Here is a 21,919-nt window from a genome sequence, read left to right as displayed (position 1 = left end):
TCATCCACATACCATCTCGCTGAAATAGAGCTTTTCACACCCATTTTCTGGATTTCAAATTTGGAGTCAAAGAGTCTGCAACAGTATTGTGAACCTAGTTTTTTCTAATTAGTTGGAGAAATGCAGCCATAAGCACAGGAAGGATCATTGCATTTAATAACTTCTCAGAGATATGTCCAGGAAGGTCGTTTGCATTTTAATGACTACGCCAAGCCTTGTCCAGACATAAAAATTAACTCGGGGTTCTTGCAGTTTCATGTGTATTGGCAGGAAAGTAAAGGTCACCTGACCTCTCAACTCCATTTTGTTTTACAGGAAAGTGTCCATTTCAGGTATACTTCATAAGTTCATATTTATGGTTCATAAGTTCATATTGCGTGAGCTTGACAATGGGACTGTAAACCAAAGCCCTGTCTGCTCTCTCAGGTGGACATCGAAGATCTCATGGCACTATTCAAAGAAGAGCAGAGGAATTTTCCCGGTATGCTAGCCAATACTTATCCTTCAACTGACCCCACAAAAGCAACCTCTTTATCTGAATCCTGTTCGTAGGACCTTGCTGTGTGCAAATTGACTGCCACCATTTCCTTGCATTTCAGCAGTGACAACATTTCAAAAGTACTTCATTTTCTGTGAAGTGCTTTGGGATGTCCAGAAGTTGTGAAAAATGCTCTATACACACAAGGGCCTGAATTTTACGAGTGCACTGCAGTTTGCGGCGGCGTACTCTAATGGTGGCGTGCATTCCATGCAGATGCGCCATCCCTGAGTCCCTGCGATATGACGCGAGGGGTCTCATTTAAATAAAGGGGTGGAGCGGCCACCCCTGATGACGTAGAGGGACGGCCACCGTATCCCCGGCAATGACATCCGACACCACCACGCAGGCACTGGCGCCATTGTTAAAGGACGTTAAGCCCTTACAATTAAATTAAATTTTTAAAGGGATACTAGTAGTAATTTTTATTAAATATAAAATTAAGTGATGGAGGCCCTTCTCCAACCTCCCCCACCCCACCCCCCCATGATCATTTCAGTGCCCGAAATTACCAACAATTGATTTTTCAATTATCCAAATTTCGCCCCCCCAACTTTCAATCTTTTGCCCTTCTCCCCCTTCCCACAATCCCCACATCCAATCAAAATTGTTTTCCTTGCTCCTCCACACATCCCACCCTGAAAATATTTTTCTTCCCCCCTCCCCACAAGGTTCTCGCCTCGGAACTCTGTGCGGAGCTCCGAAGGCGCGCGAAGGCTGAACGGAGGCCATAAAATCGGCGTGGGATGGCTGCTGCCTGCAGGTATGTAAATTTGAATATCATAAATGTTAATTTACATATGGAGATGAAGGGTTCGCCACCAGGCGGTGGCGGGGCCACACCTGAGGTCCCCCCACCGCCAGTAATTAGCGGCGGGCCCTTCTCGACGTTGCAGGTTGAGGCGGGCCTCTCCCCGTAGAATTTTACCAGCTGTCGCGAACTGCGGCATCAAGGGGTGATAAAATTCAGCCCAGGTTCTTTCTTTCTTTTACTCAATATAGCTGTTGCAGTTTCTGGAATGGCCATATCGAACCATGCTGTGGTTTCAGAAAATAGTTACATACTCAAATAAAGGATATCTTGACTTATTGCAGTTACAAAACAGAATTTGTTTATTCCACTAAAATATTGAATATTGTGCCCAATATATATATTTAGAATAATACACTTGTGTAAGAGTAATGCAAGAAGTGTTTGCTTCACATATTTGAGCATATGCCAGCAATCAGGTGTAAGCAGACAGTTGGAACATAAAAGTTTTTAGAAACAGGTTATCGTGCCCAGCAAGTCTTCGCTATTTCTTCAGAGAACAGCCTCACCTGCTCACCTTTTCACCAAGTCTCTCAATTCATTCCTTCCACAAAAATGCTGTGCACCTCAATGGCCTTTCCTATTACTTTATTCTGCAACTTTATGAAACATTTCTACCTGATATTCCTGCTTGTTCCAAGTCCCTAATTTGTAGCTTGGGTTCCTTGCTATTTTAACCATTTACCACTGGCTGAGGTCAGGTGAAGTTTGTACTTGAGGAAAGCCATTATTCTTTATTTCTCTTTTCCAGTGGTTTGTGTCAAAGTCTCTCTGCTAGTTTAAGCATAATTTTCAAAACACTTATTTTCAAAAAGAAAACAAAAAAATCATAATTTTAAACCCCTTTCTGTAACTTTACATTGTTATGACTATTAATCAAACACTGAAAGGAGACGTTGCTGTGACAGGTCATTGGAGTGTTTTCAGATCACCACCTTCCACATCTTGCCAAAGGATTCCTATATCACAATAATACTTTTGGCACGACGACAACTTATATTAATACTTCTGTTCACATTTTTATTCTGTCAAAGCTGACAAACATCTGAAACAGTGCCCGGAAGAATTAAAACTTCCTGCAGTAGCATCTGCTACAGAACATGATTATATGGTGGAACATCATATTTTCTAATTTGGAGTAAAATAGTAAAAAGTCTTTCATAAATTAACATTCGGTGTGACGTAAAATGCTTCATATTTGTATCCTGCTTCTCACAGAGAGGATACAACAACTGGAATACAGTGAGAGGAGACTTTTCTGTGACAGGTTACTGGAGTATTTTTGGATCACTTCTTCCCTATCTTCTCAAAGCATTCCCGTATCACTATACTGTTTTGTGTCACATGGGATCTTCATGTTGCATTGACCACTATTAACTGACACATTACAAAAAAAATTGTTTGTGTTACCAGGAAGTTGCCATTCACTATCGTTTATAAAAAGAGCTGCAATAAAGGATGTGGTTAATCGTTAATTGATACTATTGTGTAATAGCCTGTTATATATATATATATATATAGAGGATCTCATACACTGATAGTTCAGACACCTTTATCTAACAAGGACATTGCAGTTGTGATGATGATGAAGGAGAGCTGTGATCCATTGCATTCCTCACCTATATCTTCATAATGATGATGTCTAGCACCCTAGAGAGCAACAAATACATCCTCTATATCACTGTTATTGCATAAGACATCTGTTCACACTTTTATTCTGTTAAAATTGACAAACACCTGAAACAGCACTAGGAAGAATAAAAACTTGCTGAAGTAGCAGCTGCTGCAGAGCATGACTATGTGGTGGTACTTCATATTTTGTAATTTGGAGTAAAATAATAGAGCCCTTCATAAATTAACATTTGGGTGTGATGTAAAGCAATTCACATTTCTATAGCATTCTTCATTAATTTAGTTGATTTTTCTGATGAAGTAACAGTGAAGATTGATGAAGGAAATGCAGTGCCAGTTGTCCATATAGATTTTAAGAAAGAGTTTGGCAAAGTACCACATAAAAGATTTGTTAACAAATAGAGTTTTATGGAATAGGAGGGTCAGTGTCAGCTTGGATAAAAATTTATCTTAAGGACAGAAAACAGTGAGTCATGGTAAATGGTTGTTTTTCAGACTGGAGTATGGTAGATATTGGTGTTCCCGATGGGTCAGTGCTAGAACCACTGATTTTATTGATATATATATAAATGACTTGGATACTAGAATACAGAGGGAAATTTCAAAATTTGCTGATGACACCAAACGTGGAGGTGTGGCAAACAGTGAGGATGATACCAATCGAATGCTAAGGACATAGGCTAGCAGAATGGGCAGACAAGTGGCAGATGGAATTTAATACTGAGAAGTGTGAGGTGATGCATTTTGACCTAAGGGTTAGCGTGAGGCAATATAGACTTAATGGCATAGTTCAAAAGAGTGTAGAGGGACAGAGGGACCTGGGGGTTCATCTGCATAGATCTTTGAAGGTGGCAGGATATATTGAGAAAATAGTTAGAACAGCATATGGACTCTTGGGCTTCATAAATAGATGCATTGAATACAAAAGAAGGGATGTCATGTTGAAATTTTATAAAGCTCTGGTTAGGCCACAACTAGAGTATTGGGTCCAGTTCTGGTCATTGCTCTTTCAGAAGGATGTGAAGATCCTTGAGAGGGTGCAGAGAAGATTTGCCAGACTAGTTCCAAGGATGAGGGAATTTAGCTACCAGATTAGGTTGGAAAAGCTGGGATTGTTCTCTTTGGAGCAAAGGAAGTTAAGGAGAGATCTGATAGTGTTGTGCAAGATTATGGCGGCTTTAGATAAGGTAGAAGAAGAACAGCTGTTCCCGTTAGCTGATGGTGTAAGGACTAGGGGACACAGATTAAAGGTATTGGGCAAAGGGATATGAAGAAAAGCTATTTTACACAGTGAGTGGTAATGACCTGGAACTTGCTGCCTAGAGGGTGGTGGAAGTAGAGACAATCAATCATTACAAATGGAAATTAGATAGGCACTTGATGAAAGTAAAGCTGCAGGGCTATAGGGATAGAGGGGTGGAATGGGACTGACCTCCATGCTCTACAAGGAGCCAGCACGAATTCAATGGGCCCCTTCTGTGTTATTTATTTATTTTATTTAGAGATACTGCACTGAAACAGGCCCTTCGGCCCACCGAGTCTGTGCCGACCAAGAACCACCCATTTATACTAACCCTACAGTAATCCCATATTCCCTACCACCTACCTACACTAGGGGTAATTTACAATGGCCAATTTACCTATCACCTGCAAGTCTTTGGCTGTGGGAGGAAACCGGAGTACCCGGCGAAAACCCACACGGTCACAGGGAGAACTTGCAAACTCCGCACAGGCAGTACCCAGAATTGAACCCGGGTCCCTGGAGCTGTGAGGCTGCGGTGCTAACCACTGCGCCACTGCGCCGCTGTGCCGCCCATAATGGCTATGACACACCGAAAGAAAGCAACAACTGGAATAAAATGATCTATGGTGGAGAGAGTGGTCAGTATACTAAGACATTTGAACAAGTCATGAGAAGATCACTAAAGTTTACTCGTTAATGTATACATTTGAGAATAGCAGATATTTTCTGGGAGAGAACAAATTTGGTGCTTGTGGTGATAAATACACTGATATGGGGGAAAAAAGTGTAAATGCACTCTCAACAAAATATTCAGTCATACACTCACACACACACGTACACACGTGGTTGCAACTGAATAATATCTGGATCAATTAGGGAATTCTAGTGTACCATTTTCATTCACTGTCAAAACACCAACATTTCCAACAAGAATAATCTTAATTGAAGCAGAATGTGTTCTGAAAACCTAGTTATGCATTTATAAGAATTGAACCTAAATACAAGAACCAGATTGATGAGGGACTGACACACTCATAAATTGAGTCAATTATCAATACCACCCCCACCCCTGCCCCATAGCCATTCCACCCCAAAAACATAACTATCCTCTCCTCTTCCCCCCACACGTACAAATATGTTTTGCTTGCAAATACCCCACACAGAGACACCAATAATGAAACTCAGTTGTATTTTTTCTTTGGTATTCCTTTTTCCTTTTGCAACTTAGGTTTACATCAAATTTTGTATTACATTGGAATATAAATGTTAGAGATTTGTGTTGAACAAGTGAGGTGTAAATTTCACATGGTGAACGCAGTCCCCTCCTCCCCCAATTAAAGCATTCATTGATACATTCCAGCACTGCTATTAAGACTTTCTGGCAATACAAAACCTGGCATAAACACAAGCTGCACTTGAAAAGGGATTGACAAACCACAGTGTTCAGGCAAATAGCACTTGCGCTATTTTGCCAAAGAGAAAATCTACCCAATGCCTTCTTTATTCCTTTCAATAAATAAAATCCCCCTGATCAGATTTTATTTTTTAGCTGCACAGAAGGAAAGAAAAGGACTTTTTGTTGCCAAACCGTCGCAGAAATTTTGGGACCCTTGGAATACATGGGCTTGTTATTATTCAGAAACCATGTCCCAGATATTAATGGGAAGCCAGGGAGGATGAGGATGAAAGAACTAGACAAAGCCAAGGATGTGGTTGCCCTGCCAATCTTAATGGTAAGGCTTCATTAGCATTTTGTAGGGCTGCTTCCCGCCTGGGAGCTGGCCAAATTGACAGCCTGACTGGTGGGTGGGAGGAAAAACCAGTGGCAGGAGGCTGCAACCAGTGACCCATGGGAATGGTTCGCAGCACTGGGAAGTGAGCATCAGCTCCAAGCTACGATTGGGAGGGCTGAGGAGAGGTCGGTGATTGGGAGGGCTGGTGGGAGGTTTGTGTTCAGGAGGGTTGGGAAGGTGGGGAGGCTGAGGATCGGGGCTGGGAAGCCAAAGGCTTCCATGAGGGGCCTGAAGGGAACACTTCTGCTCCTCCGAGTCCTCAAGGAGTGCTAAAAGAGCCACTTACCTTAGGGGACCTTCAGCTCCCACCTCATATCAGCTGCCAGAAATCCCAGAGCTTAGACTTCTCCCTCACTTACTGTTAAATTAAAGTCATGCGGCCAATGATATCATCGGGCCGTGACTTTGTATGTTAGTTTGGCCCTCACCTGCCTTTGGTGAGAGTCTTGTCCAGGGCTTTATAATTGCATTTTAAAATTTAAAGGTGCAGGTGTGGGATTGCGTTAGCCAATCATGATATTTTAACTACCCCACCCATTATGAACGGGTACCTGGAGAGGGTTAAAATTGAGACCCATTTATATACATCAGATTTATTCAACTGCACGCACATTCAACACATTTTTTTGACTGGAGCTAAACTACCATTGGGAAATCTCATACATACAAAAAAAATCTGTAACAGTCCAAATGCAAAATGAGCCAAAATGCCCTGATTTCAGTGTTTTATAAGTTAAAATAAATTGGTTGAATTTGAATAAATTCAGATCTTATTATCCCTTTGGAGCTGACTTTTTGTTTTATATCAGGCTGCAGTGTGGTCCAGAATTCATTCAAAGTACTATCAGAGAGTCATAAGACTAGATTTTATTCAGTGCTTGGAGTTGGGAGTGGGAACACAAAATAGTGTGAGGTGGCGTCGGGCTGTGTACCCGATGTTGTCCTGCCCCATGCCATTTTTTCTGAGGTGGCCACTGTGTGGATGGAAAGTCCACTGGGAGGTCAATTAAGCCAGTTAAGTGGCCCCTTAAGGACTGCCTTCTTCCGCCACTTTGCCAATGTCGAAGGGACCTGCCACATCGTGGACCTCACCTGGCAGCTCCTAGTGAGCTCGGGGGGGAGGGGACTCCTCTTGGAGGCAATCGATGACCCACAGAGGATGCCCCTGTGGCAAGACCCATCCCCACCCTCACCAGGGCCTGCCTGACTGACCCTGGTGTATCCGATCCCACTTTTTGGTCTTGGGATCGCCTCTATCAGCACTGCACGGGGCCTACTGTAGTCCTGGCAGTGGTCACCGCACCTGGTGGTGCTGCTGGTACAGCTGAGCTGCTGGGCCTCCAATTGTCTGGCAGCTCTTGGAGGCAGGATTTTGTCCCGTAAAGGGATGACATCCCCCATGGTTGGCAGCTAATTGCTTGCCTGCCATTGGATTTGGCTGGGGGTCCGATAGAGGGCCAAGGTGTTGTCGACCTTTCCCCCCACCCAAACGTTCCAGCCCATCGCCGGGACTCCTGTCGCCCGTATAAAATCGATGCAGTAGTATCATTAGGGCAAAGTAGGAGGCCATTTGGTCCATCGAGTCCATGCCGACTCTCTAGAGAGCATTCCCAGATTCTGCAACTTAATCCTGTAACTAAAATCCCTCATCCTTGGAACCATTCTGGTGAATCTCCTCTGCACCCTCTCAAGCACCCTCACATCCTTCGTAAATTGTGTTGACATGAACTGCATGCAATTCTCTTGAGAATTCTCAGAGCTCTATAAAGGCATAGCTTCTCTACTTTTGTACTCAATGTTTCACTTTATGAAGCCCAAAATCCCATATGCTTTGCTAACTACTCTCTCAATAGGTTGGATTTTATAGGGTCCCTGACGTCGGGATCCGTGATGGTGGGGGGCAGGGGGTGCATGAAGATTGCCCCAGATGAGGCCCACCACTGACCTCGATGCCAGCAGGGCCCAACCCGATCTTGATGGTGGCAGTGAGGGCTCGTGGTGGCCCCCACCCCCAGCTGACCGTCAAATAAATATTCAGATTAATACTTACCTGAGTTAAAGGCTTTCCCGTCACCTCCTGAAGTGCCACTGCGACCTTCATCCTAGCAGCCGGCAGTGCCGCGCCTTCGATTCGCAGTAAGTCCAGGGAAACGAGGCGCACCATCTGTGGGGAGGAGGGGCGGAGGGACGATTATCAGTCAGGGAGGGGAGAAATGGGGTCATACTTATTTGATTGGTCTAGGGGGTGATGGGAAAAGGTAAAGGTGAAAGGTTGTGAACTTTGAGGAGGCGGGGGAAGGTCATATATTCAAGGTAAGTATTTTGGGGGTGGGGGGATAGGGCAGGAATGACGTAATGCTATTGGGGGGGTGGGAGAGGGGCTGGAAAGATTTTTAAAATTATTTTTAATAACTTTATATTCACTGTTCCTTTAAAAATTTAAATTGTCATTTTGGGCTCTAAGCCCTTTAAAAATGGCGCCGGCAGCCGCACAGTGGCACTGGACACTGTTGCCGGAGATGGCTCGCCCACCCCCTCCATGTCATCGGGGGAGGGGGGGGTCTGCCCAGTTGAGGTGCCGCGGCTCCGCGGAGTGAAAGCTGCGCGTGCGGGCCGCCATCTTTTACGGCCGCCGCTGCACTCGGTGATGGCCACATAAAATCCAGCCCACTATGTCCTGCTACCTTCAAACATCTATGCACATGAACACCCAGGCCTCTCTGTCCCTGTACATCTTTAAACCTGTGCCATTATGTCTATATTGCCTCCCCTATCCCGTCTGCCAAAATGCATCACCTCACACTTCTCTGTATTAAATTCCATCTACCACTTGTCTTCCTATTCTATTAGTCTATCTCTGTCCTGTTGCAGCCCATTTGTATTATCTTCATTGTCTGCCACACCTCCACGTTCAGCATCATTGGCAAAAATTTTGAAATTTTACTCTGTATTTCACTATCCAAATCATTTATATATTGTACATACATATCAATAAAATCAGTGGTTCTCGCATTGATGCATGGGAACACCACTGTCAACCATTCTCCAGTTTGAAAAATAACCATTTATCATGACGCGCTGTATTCTATCCTTAAGCCAATTTTTTATCCAAGCTGACACTAACCTTCCGATTCCCTGAGCATCAAATTTGTTAACCAGCCTTTTATGTGATATTTTGTCAAATCCTAGAGAACAGGTTATTTTAGATCTGATATTATGTAATGAGAAAGGGCTAATTAGTAATCTTGTTGTAAAAGAACCTTTAGGGATGAGTGACCATAATATGATAGAATTTTACATTATGTTTGAAAGTGAGGTAGTTCAATCTCAAGCCAGGGTGTTAAATTTGAAGGAAATTATGAAGGTATGAGGGGCAAACTGGCTGAGGTGGATTGGGAAAATACATTAAAAGGTATGACAGTACATAGGCAATGGATAGTCTTAGAATTAGTAACAAGGTTATATTGAAGAAATTATTGGGATTGAAGATTGTTAAGTCCCCAGGATCTGTTTTCTACATCCCAGAGTGTTGAAAGGGGTAGCTATGGAGATAGTGAATGCATTGGTGATCATCTTCCAAAATTCTATAGATTTTGGAATGGTTCCTGCAGATTGGAAGGTCACAAATGTCACCCCACTATTTAAGAAGGGAGGGAGAGGGAAAACAGGGAATTACAGACCTTTTAGCCAAACATCAGTTATTGGGAAAATGCTAGAATCTATTCCAAAGGATATGATAAAAGGACACTTGGATAATAATGATCTGATTGGGCATAGTCAACATGGATTTATGAATGGGAAATCATGTTTGACGAACCTGTTGGAACTTTTTGAGGATGTTACTAACAGAATTGAAAGAGGGGAGTTGGTGGACGTGGTATACTTGGATTTTCAGAAGGCTTTTGATAAAGTCCCCCACAGTAGGTTGGTTAGCAAAATTAAAGCACATGGGACAGGAGGTAATATACTGGCATACATTAAGGATTGGTTAACAGGTAGAAAACAGAAAGTAGGAATAAATGGGCTATTCTCGTGTTGGCAGGCTGTGACTAGTGGGATACCGCAGGGATAAGTGCTTGGGCCCCAGCTGTTCACAATATATATCAATGAGTTGACTGTGGGGACCAAATGTAGTATTTCCATATTCATGGATGACTCAAAACTAGGTGGGAATATGTGTTGTGAGGAAGATGCAAAGGGGCTTCAAAGGGATTAGGAAAGACTTAGTGAGTGGGCAAGAAGGTGGCAGATGGAATATAATGTGTAAAAATGTGAGACTATCCACTTTGGTAGGAGGAATAGATGTGCAGAGTATTTCTTAAATGGTAAGAGATTGGAAAGTGTAGATGTACAAAGGGACCTGGTGTTCTTGTCAATAAGTCACTGGAAGCTAATGTGCAGGTGCAACAAACAATTAAGAAGGCTAATGATATGTTAGCCTTTATCGCAAGAGGATTTGAGTACAGGAGTAGTGAAGTCTTGCTTCAATTGTATAGAACCTTGGTTAGACCGCACCTGGAGTGCTGTGTCCAGTTTTGGTCCCCTTACCTTAGGTAGGATATTATTGTCAAAGAGGGAGTGCAACGATGGTTCATCAGACTTGTTCCTGGGATGGCAGGGCTGTCCTATGAAGAGAGAGTGGGGAAACTGGCCCTATATTCTCTAGAGTTTCAATGAATGACAGATGATCTCATTGAAACCTACAAAATACTTAAAGGGATAGACAGGGTAGATGCAGCTGAGATGTTCCCCCTGGTTGGTGAGTCTAGAACCAGGGGACACAATTTCAAAATAAGGGGGAAGCCACTTAGGACAGGGATGAGGAGAAATCTCTTCACTCAGAGGGTTGTGAATCTTTGGAATTCTCTACCCCAGAAGACTGTGGAAGCTCAGTCATTGAGTATGTTTAAAGCAGAGATTGACAGATTTCTAAATACAAATGGCATAAGGGGATATGAAGGTATTGTGGGAAAAAGGCATTAATGTGGATGATCATCCATGATCGTATTGAACGGCGGAGCAAACTCAATGGGCTGAATGGCCTACTCCTGTTCCTATGTTCCTATGTCCGTTACCCTGGCAGCAGGGAGGCAACACATCATGTGGGATTCATGATGACAGTTACAGAAAAGTCTGTCTATAACTATGACATCTCCTATAATGACTGCATTTCTACTCTTCACTGTTCCCTCCTGTGCAGTCCCTTTCCAATTGGTGCCAAGTTCTGGACTGCACTCCTTCAAGATGTCATCACTTCCATCAATCTCCAATGCTGAGTCCCTGTTTGAGAGTGGCACACACCCCAAAGACTCCTGCACTTCCTGCCTCTTCCTATTCTTTTGGATGGTCAGCTGAACTTTCTCTGCCTGTAGGGAGACCACCTCCTGGAAATTACAATCCAGGAAACTCTCCTCAATCTGATGCTCCACTGTGACTCCAGCTGCTCCTCAAGCTTAGAAATCCTGAGCTTGAGCTCAAGCAGCTGGAGATACTTCCTATATACATATTCCCCCAAGACACATGAAGAATCCTGAAGTTCCCACATGGCACAGGAATTGCAAACAACAGGTCTCAGCTGCCCTTCATGATCTTAATCTAAGCTGTGCTAATATTCTTAGTATTAAGGATACAGAATTGACTGAGTGACAGGAAACAATGAGTAGTGGTTCATGGATGTTTTTCGGGCTGGAGGAAGGTTTGTAGTGGAGTTCCCCAAGGGTCAGTATTGGGACCCTTGCTTTTCATGATATATATTAATGACCTAGGCCTTGGTGTACAAGGCACAATTTCAATGTATGTGGTTGATATGAAACTTGGAAGCATTGTGAACTGTGAGGAGGCTAGTGTAGCACTGAAAAAGGACATAGACAAGTTGGTGGAATGGGCGGATAGGTGACAGATGAAGTTCAATGCAGAGAAATGTGAAGAGATTCATTTTAGTAGTAGACATGAGACAATATAAAACAAAGGATACAATTGTAATGAGGGTGCAGGAGCAGAGGGACCTTGGTGTACATGTGCGTAAGTCATTGAAGGTGGCAGGATAGGTTGAGAGAATGGTTAATAAAGCATACAGTATCCTGGGCTTTATTAATAGGGGCATAGAATACACGAGCAAGGAAGTTATGTTGAACTTGTATAAGACACCGGTTCAGCCTCAGCTGGAGTATTGCATCCAGTTCTGGGCACCGCACTTTAGGAAAGATGTGAGGGCATTGGAGAGAGTACAGAAAAGATTCACAAGAATGGTACCGGGGATGAGGAACTTCAATTATGAAGATCGAATGGAGACAGTTAGACTGTTTTCCTTGAGAAGAGAAGGCTGAGAGGAGATTTGATAGATGTATTCAAAATCCTGAGGGGTTCGGACACAGTAGATAGAGAGAAACTGTCCCTACTCGTGAAAGGGTTGAGAACGAGAGGGCACAGATTCAAAGTAATGGGTAAAAGAAGCAAAAGTGACATGAGGAAGCACTTTTTCATGCAATGAGTGGTTAAAGTCTGGAATGAGCTTGCTGAGAGTGTGGTGAAGGCAGGTTCAACTGAAGCATTCAAAAGAGAATTAGACAGTTGTGTGAAAAGGAAGAATGTGCAGGGTTATGGGGAGAAGGTGGGGGAATCACTTAGGATTTTCCTTACCCCAACTGAAAATTTTTAATTTTGCAGCTCTTAATTTAGAGAAAAAAACAAAAAAAAGGAGAAATACTCATGAACCAATTACTTACTTGTATTCCTGCGATGCCACACTAATTTTTTTCTTGAAATCTTGTTTCGAACACCCTCCGACAGTTCCTAGCAGAGCTCTTTATATACCTGCATTCACCACTGCTGCCTTTGGTCTGGGGCCACAGGTCGCTGCTCTTTATATTCCTGCCTCTACCTCCACTCTTGCAGCTGCTGTTTCTCTTTGTGGAGCATTGTGAGAATCTTCCACCATGCTAAAGACCATCAGTATCACAATGCTTTCTAAATCATAGCTATTTATAATTAGGACAAACATACAGCATCTTGGCTCCACATGTATTTATGCAACATATTTTGTAATGCCTAAATTTGCTACAGAAGTATATTATATATTTATGTTATGCATGACCCTGAATGTATTACAAAAGATTCAGTTCCTGGCACATGCTAATTTGCACCAAGAATATTATTACGACCAGGTGAGACAAGGGTCTACGGGTTCCCTCTCAGCCTTTGCCTGGTTTAACCGTAACAGGGTTTAATTTTTTCAGACACCGTGTTTTTAGCTTCCCCTCAGTGAATCCTTGTTCACTGCTTTCCAATTGTAAGGCAAAGAAATCAATTAGACAGGTTTTCTTAGATTTAAACAAGAAAGGTGGAAGTTTATTAATCTTAAACTCTAATTCGGTTAATGACTACGAATACGTGATTCAACCACACTAGCATGCATATGTGATAAACACACATGCAGATAGAGACAGAAAAAGTAGAAAGAATAAAGGGGAAAAGTTTGAGCTAATAGCTGGGTTTCTATTTACGGTCCTTTGAGTTCGATGTAGGTTCTTTCGTTGCCGGTAAGTCTTGCCATTTCATTGGGGCCCAGTGCACACTTTAAAACTTGTTTCGATGTCGGAGTCTTTTCTCTCTTGAGGTTTAAGTGACTTCAGTGGATTCGGAGATTAATGAGGGAGAGAGAGAGACAGGCTCTCTTCTTCCAAGTTCAGTTGCAATCTGCAGTCTGACCCAAGCTGTCATGTGAGTAGTTCAAAACCAGACCTGGGCCAGCAGGTTAGCCATGTGACTCGCTTCTATAACAAACTCCTGTGTTTTTGGATTCTAAAGCTCTCAGTGGGGGGGGGGGGGGGGGGGGGGAGGGGGATGGGGGGAGGGGTGGGGCTGGGCAGGGGGATGGGGGGGAGGTGGGTGGGTGTAGTGCTGTCTCTTACACTAACAAGATGTGGATCACCATTGCCCAAACCATTCTCTGTTAATTGTATCAGTGAGCAGTTCCCATTGTCTTTTCCTAGGCAACTTTCTCTTAGAATGCAATTTTTTTCCAGCCACTGCTGATCTCTTTAAACAAGTTATCTCTTCATTACAGTAACAGTTTAAAATTAATGTTCATATGACAAAATTAATATGTCTTATTCTTGCCAGGTGGGGGTCTTCATGACAATATAAAATACTATGTATAGATAATACACGCATCACTTCCAGAGACTGAATTTGAATAATATTAAAAATGTTTGTCCACAATCTGGTCTGAAGATTTAAAAATAATCAAGTAACAACTGACAAGGGCTATGTGATGGAACTTGAGGTCCAATGCTATGCTCCAAGTCGGGAGCTGTGCTTGCAGGGTGCACACCATGGGAAATTGTAGCTCACAGTCTGTCATTTTTCCATTTATTAATTTTGATGAATGAAATATCCTGTGCTGCCGACAATGTGTTCCCTCCGGGCACAGCTCCCTGCTGGGAATTGAGCAGCCTTTGGTTTAATGAACAAGCTAAACTGCTATGATGTTGGACAGCTTACTTGAGCCCAAAGTGTCTCCCGGCCTCACGTTAGTATCTGTGAAGTATGTTGTGCAGTTGGCAGGAGGAGAGGTCAACTATTCAATTTAAGTGCTTTGCGGGGGTGGGGCGGGGCGGAGTGGGGAGGGGGTTGTTGAAACGGGCCTACCATTTATTTTCTGTGTATTATTGGGATGAGGTCACACTTACAGTGTAGTGGGGAGTGGGTGGTGGGGGGAGGTTCCAGGGTTAAACTTTGTACTCACTGTGCAGGTCTGGCAGCCCTTCAAAAATGGTGCCAGCGCCTGCACAGAGGCAGCTGACACCGTTGCTGGTGTTGCAGAGCCCGTCACCACCACGTGATTTGTGGGGGGGGGGAAAAACTGCCCTTAGCATGGAAATGAGCCGCCACGGGCTAGGTCGCAGCGGCAAGGCGGCGCGTAGCCCGCGTGTGCATGCCATCATTTTTTTCACCTGCCGCCGCTCCCGGCAGCGGGAGAATAAAATTCAGTCCACGTGTGTGCAGGTGGGACAATTCTCTTCTTGTAAAGTCTTGGACTCCTATAAAAACCAGCATTGGAATTATATACAGTCAAATTGGACTGTGCTGGTCTCCTGCAGAGATATGTTTTCATACTTCTGCTCTTGGAATGTGGGCAATGTTGGTCAGTCTGCATTTAGTTTCTAGGTAAGATAATATTTAGTTTCTATCCCTGAATATCAAAGCAATTGAGTGGCTTTCTATTCCACTGCAGAAAGCCATAAAAGTCAATCATAGTGTGGACTAGAGTCACATGTAGGCTAGATCAGGTTCCCTTCTTAGAATTAGTGAAATAGCCTGATTTCTGGGAGCCTGATCAGTTTTTTTTCCTATTATACCACCAAAAATTACTAAACTTTTAAAATTCACTTTCATCAATTGCCATGCTGGATTTGAGTTCACAACCTGTGGGCAACTGTGCAAAAACTGGAACTATACCACTTAACTTTGATATGATTGGTAACCCCCACTTACCATGCTGTGATCATGCATCTGTTGGCAGTAATACAGACATGATGACGTAGTCAGAGCCTTTGAGTTATGTGTGATGTCCCCACTTGATGTTTCTTCATAATTATATATATTAAGAATGAGTTCTGTCATGTATATAAGATAATTCCACATGATAATTTGGAAAGAGGAATTTTTAATATAAAGTCAATGCACTTTTAAAATGTTCTAATTGAAGAACAGGAATGGTTATGCCTCACTACATCTTGCAAGATGTGATATTTAGACAACTTAAATTGTTCATACTATTTAGATATAGCATTAATTTCTGGAGTAGTTGGAAACAAATAAGAGGAGAATGTGAGACAGACTGTGTGGAGAAGGTTAGACAGAAAATTAGGATGGCAAGTATGATGTTGTAAAGTGCTGATGTATTGATGCAATATTGGTGTTTATCTGTTGTGTTTAAGTTTATTAAATGATGAAAATGCATTGCTTGTGTGTACTCCCCTTGCCATTATGAACTGTTATACTTGATGTTCTACAAATATCTAAGATAAACCACAGCAAATAAATTGCTGGTTTTTTACTATATAAGTGTGTAATCTGACCAAAAAGGTGGCACCACAATAAGCAGCTTGAAGATAAGCAGAAAAGGGTAAATTTTCATCATTAGTGCTTCTCAGTGCAGAGCTTCACGTTCTCATAGAGCTCACCTAGGGATATTACAAATGCAAGCAATTTCAATCCATTAAACAGTTTCAGCCCTATAAGGCAATTAAACCACTTGCCCCTGCCATGATTTTCAGTCTATTAAAAGTTAATGGTTGGAAAGCCCTAGGATCACACTTGAATGCCCAAGATATGCTTCCAGTGTGCAAAGCTCTGTACTGGGAATGTCCAAAATGAAAATTCGCCCTTAGACATTTTAATTCAAATGAAGGATATTGGAGCTTACAGGTTTGTCTTAGTGCATGTTTTGATGTTAAGGGTGCATTTAGATTGCTGCTTGATGTCTGAGACTGGCAGTGCCCTATTTATACTGGCTCACTGAAATTAATTCTGCTGTTAAGGAGAGGTTCCTGTGTCTGTGTGTTTGCAAGCATGTAGCCGCTTTCCAGGCAGTGACATTTTGAATGTTTAGGCGGTGCATTTGCAGCATTCAAATTGTCTAACCTTTAAAGTTAACTGCTTAAAAAGACCCGAAGATTCATGCACATTTTACACCCAGCTTGACAATGCATAGGAGCATAGAAATATAGGAACCATAGGAATGAGAGTAGACCATTTTGTCCCTCAACCCCCTTCCACCATTCAATGAGATGATGACTGATCTGTGAATTAACTCCATATACTCGCCTTTACCTCATATCCCTTAGTACCTCGAGTTAATAAAAACTATCAATCTCAGATTTAAAATAATAATTGACTGAGCATTAACTGCCATTTGTGGATGAGAGTTTCAAACTTCTACAATTCTTTGTGTGTGAAAGTGTTACCTAACTTCATCGCTGAAAGAGCTAGCTCTAAATTTAGGCTATGTCCCCTAGTCTCGACTCCTACCAGTAGAAGTAGTTTCTCTCTAGCTACCCTATCAGTTCCCCTTAATATCTTGATAGCTTGATCAAATTATCTCTTAACCTTCTAGATTCCAGACAATACAACCTTCATATGTGTAATCTCCTCCTTGCAGTCCAGGTGTCATTCTGGTAAATTTACGCTGCACAATCTCCAAAGCTAATATATTCTTCTTATGGTATGGTGCCTAGAACTGAACACAGTACCCCAGGTGTGGTCTAGCTAGGGCATTGTATAGCTCTAGCATAACTGCTTCTGTTTGTATGCTAATCCTCTAGATATAAAGCTCAGCATTCCATTAGTCTTTTTGATTAATTTCTGTACCTGTGCAGGACATTTTAAAGAACTATGTTCATGGACTCCCACGTCTCTTTGCCCCACCACTGCTTCTAGCTTTTCACTGTATAGAAAGTACTCCGATCGACTCGTTTTTAGTCTTATGGATGACTTTATCGAATGCTTTCTGGAAGTCCATATAAGTAGTAATGTACTAGAGTTACACTCCGTGTGGTGATAAGCATATCCGGTGTGAGTCTGCAACTCAAGAGTTTCTCTGTGTTGCGTCAGGTGACCAATGGCTCTAGAATTTCACTGCATATGAGTGTCAGTGTGAAGCAGAACTGCTTGGCACAACCACTCAATTTGCAATGCAAACGCACCCTAAAACATGATCCTATTTATAATAGAGTATGTCTCTATTTAAGTTATTTTTTTAGAATTAAATCAGAAACATACTTTCTGTTCCTCTAAACATACAGTGTTCATAATATAACAAAAATTGTGTGGATTTTTTTCAGATATCTGACCACCGTGAAATTTTGATGGACTTTACTTCTGAGAAAATGTTGACCTGGATCCTTCTTCTAAGTGCAGTCTTAGTTCTAATCAATTCCCAGAAAGCAGATCCTTCAAATGCTTCAGATAAGGAAGTGTGTGAGAGTCTTTGCTCCTGTGAGGAAAGAGACGGTTTGCTGCACATAAACTGTCAAAACAGGGACATTACTGAAATATCCCAAATAAAACCACCTCAGAAATGTACATACAACCTTAACTTACAAGAAAACTTTGTGACCATATTATATCGCAATGGCTTTATCAACTTCAAGAATGCTTTGTCACTACACCTGGGCAAAAATAATTTGCAAGACTTGGAAGCTGGAATTTTCACTGGCCTTAGTTCTCTGAAACGCTTACATATAAATGGCAACTATTTGGAAGTTTTGCGAGAGGGCACATTTCGGGGACTGGACAATTTGGAATTTCTCCAGGCAGACAATAATTTAATCCACGTTATTGAACCTGGCGCATTCAGCAAGCTTCATCGGCTAAAAGTGCTCATCCTGAACGACAATGCAATCCCCTTTCTCCCCACTAACATCTTCCGCTTTGTGCCCCTGACACACCTGGACCTTCGAGGAAATCATTTAGATTCGCTTCCTTATGTTGGTCTGTTGGAGCATATTGGCAGAATAATGGAGCTTCAACTGGAGGATAACCTGTGGAAATGTGATTGTGATTCATTACCACTCAGATCCTGGCTGGAGAACATGCCTCCCCAATCTGATATCGGCAATGTGGTTTGTGTTCACCCATTTAGACTGAAAGGTAAAGTTTTAACCAAAACGCCAATTACAGAGATTTGCCCTACTGGATCTGGTACAGGCTTTGAAGAACCTATAAATTCAATTCATTTGGTGGTAACTCCAGTTGCTGATAATACTCACATCAACATTCATAGTGCAAATAAATCAGTTCTTAAAGAACCTAAAAGGGATCCATATATTCCACAACCTGATGGACAGGATGACGGTAAAGTTCCTATGACAAGGCCTGCGAGTCATCCGCAGTCGCCCTGTACAACAACATGTCATTGCAGCACACAACCAAATGTAGGACAAATAATGAAATGTCAAGAAAGAAACATTAAAAGTTTATCAGATCTTGTACCCAGTCCACCAAATCCAATAAAACTTTATTTGACTGACAACATTATCCAGTCTGTGACAAAATCTGATCTACTGGATTATGGCAGCCTAGATTTACTCCATTTAGGAAACAACCGGATAACAGTAATTGAGGATGGTGCTTTTGCGAACCTCACCAATCTACACAAGATATATTTGAATGGGAATAGTATTGTAAGATTAACAAAAGAAATGTTCATCGGGCTCCGTTGCCTCGAATACTTGTATCTGGAACACAATATAATCAAAGAGATATTACCAGAGACATTCAGTGTCCTACCACAGCTCAAGGTCTTATATTTGAACAATAACCTCCTTCATAGTTTGCCTCCACATATATTTGCTGGTGTTCCACTCTTACGATTAAATCTTAAACATAACCATTTTATGCATCTCCCTGTGAGCAATGTAATAGATCGACTTGAATTTCTAGTTCAAATTGATCTAGAAGACAATCCATGGGATTGCTCTTGTGACTTGGTAAGCTTGAAGCAATGGATGGAAAAACTCAATAAAAATGTAACTGTGAGCGAGATTATGTGTGAATCTCCTGAAAAGTTTGCCAAGAAAGATTTGAAAATGTTAAACAATGAATTGATATGTCCTGGATTAATAAATATCCTGGCCCCACCAACATTACCCAATGAAAGCAACCTGGCCACCGTAGCCACTGGTACAGCCTCCACCCTCTTAAGTTCTATCATGGACACAGTGCCACTTTCTGTTTTGATCCTTAGCATGTTGGTGGTATTCATATTGATTGTATTTAGCGCAGCCGGGATAGTGGTCCTTGTGCTGCATCGTCGGAGGAGGTCAAAGAAAAAGCATAAAACAACTCCAGTACAGGACTGCAGTCCATTGCACGTTCAGTATAGCGTATATGGACATAAGAGGACCCACCATACTGAAGAACGACCAGATGGAAATATATATGAGCAGCACACAATTAACGCATTAGGTCCAGTGTGCAGAAGCCGTCCTTATAACATTAGAGATGTGGAGCTGGACAATGAACTCAAAGATGGAAATGAACCAAAAATGATTTACAGGAGTCACTTGATGAGAGAAAATGATGCCCTACTCACAGGTTCCAAATTCAGCGTAATAGAGCAGACACCAGAATTTATGCCCCTCCGTGATCCTGGTTCAATGTACAGAAATATTCTTGAAAAAGAAAGGGAGCTTCAGCAAATTGGGATCACTGAATACCTGAAGAAAAATATCCCGCCGCTACAATCAGAACTCGATGGTCGCTACCCATCAAGGCATGAAGAGCTGAAACTGATGGAAGCGATCATGTATTCAAGACCTAAAAGAGTTGTGGTGGAAGAGACAAAAAATGAATATTTTGAGCTGAAAGCAAAGCTACAAACTGAACCTGACTACCTAGAGGTACTCGAACAACAGACAGCATTGAACCAACCATGACTTTTTGAAGGGTATTAACCTTGGCAGTTACATTATGATAAATGAGCTCATTTGCTATACTAAGACATTAGTGCCTTTACAGATGATTCCCTTTTTCTACATACAATACAGCAGTAATCCTTATTAAACTCAGGGATCAATTGACAAAGCATTGGGAACAGCCATTGAGAATGCAGATACAAGTACAATATCTGCCCAACAGCATTTGTTTCATGTATGCAGACTGTACGGTAGTCAAGCACAAAGCTTTATAAAGCGTCAGGACGATCATTTTGTAGTTATAAAGACAATCCTATTAATATAACCTAAAAATGTTGTCATGTGAATCAATGGCGGTTAAAAGGGGGTACCTGAAGGTGTGATTACTGCTTGTATGCACATTTACTGGGAGCCTTATTTTCAAGGCCACTGGTTTGCAGTTTTCATGGAAAAATGCATGAAATCGTGGAACGTGATCCCCAAAACAACAGTAATAATTGCATGTAACAAAAAGACATCTGACTGATTCGGTCAATGTAAACCAGTGACCTTGTTCATTTTTATTTTAGTTAACATACGTTCTCTTACAGTCTTATGTTGTGATTTCATTGTCTGATATGGGGGTGTGTTACATGACTTCTGACAATCCAATCTTCTGATGCTGCTGGATTTTGTTTTAAATTATAGACTATAGTTTGTACTTGCAAATCTGCAAGTCTGAAGTAACTACTGTATAAGAAGCAGACACAGAGGTGTCTGCACACTGTATTTAGACTGTTTCATGTTCTCTTTGTGACGTTTCTCTTGTGTCAGTTATATCGGTAGGCATTCCCAGTTCCTCTAAGCCTGGGACTACATTCACTGCTTTTTATTTTAAGAAAAATTGAAACAAAAAAGTTGTGCTTTTTATTTGTAAATCTTCAAATCACTCTATGTTTAAAAGCTGACACATGTAGGGGAAAAAAGCACACAAAGACCAAAATGTTGAAGAGTACGATTTGTTTCAAATACAATATAGAAGTCTGCAAGCTATTTTTTCAGTTACAAAAATGTAAGATTCCTGTAAGCTATTTATTCTGTACAGTTTTGCAAATAAATCAGGGGTGCCTTTCTTGTAAAAAATAATAAAATATGCGCACTGAAATTTAGTTGAAATAAAGTCAGGATAAAAGAATCTCTCCTTTCACCACGTCTTTCTATTCTGCCTCGCTTAAATATGGAACCAGTCTTATTCCTGCTGTTCATTTCTGCACAGACAATCCCAGGAATTTCCTCAGCAGTGCACCTGCTCCACAGATGTAACTTTGGTGGGTCAGGAACCATATTTACCCGTGCAAACAGGATTTCCACTGCAATTCTAGCACAGTGACAGTGGCCTGAGTGAGAGGAGCTCTGATGTAATATCCAGCATGTCTTTGTTTGCACCATCTATGCTTACCATAGATAGCCACCTATATCAAGCCAATAATTTTGTGTTGTTCA

The 21,919-nt window shown here is 41.9% G+C and overlaps 1 protein-coding gene across 2 annotated transcripts in view; it reads left to right on the top strand.

Moving 5' to 3' along the window:
* slitrk6 (SLIT and NTRK-like family, member 6) overlaps positions 1 to 21,574 on the top strand; it is a 35,064-nt gene extending 13,490 nt beyond the window's left edge. For both annotated transcript variants that reach the window (XM_068034365.1, XM_068034364.1), the window contains one exon: positions 17,864 to 21,574. In XM_068034365.1, the coding sequence (XP_067890466.1) occupies positions 17,888 to 20,458 (2,571 nt within the window). In that variant the 5' untranslated portion in view covers positions 17,864 to 17,887 and the 3' untranslated portion in view covers positions 20,459 to 21,574. The remainder of the gene's footprint in view (positions 1 to 17,863) is intronic.
* The last annotated feature ends 345 nt before the right edge of the window (positions 21,575 to 21,919 follow it).

The sequence above is a fragment of the Heterodontus francisci genome, chromosome 6 (genome assembly GCF_036365525.1).
Source record: "Heterodontus francisci isolate sHetFra1 chromosome 6, sHetFra1.hap1, whole genome shotgun sequence".
Taxonomy (NCBI): domain Eukaryota; kingdom Metazoa; phylum Chordata; class Chondrichthyes; order Heterodontiformes; family Heterodontidae; genus Heterodontus; species Heterodontus francisci.
The sequence above is the reverse complement of the archived record's forward strand: the minus strand, read 5'-3'. Positions and strand labels throughout refer to the sequence as shown.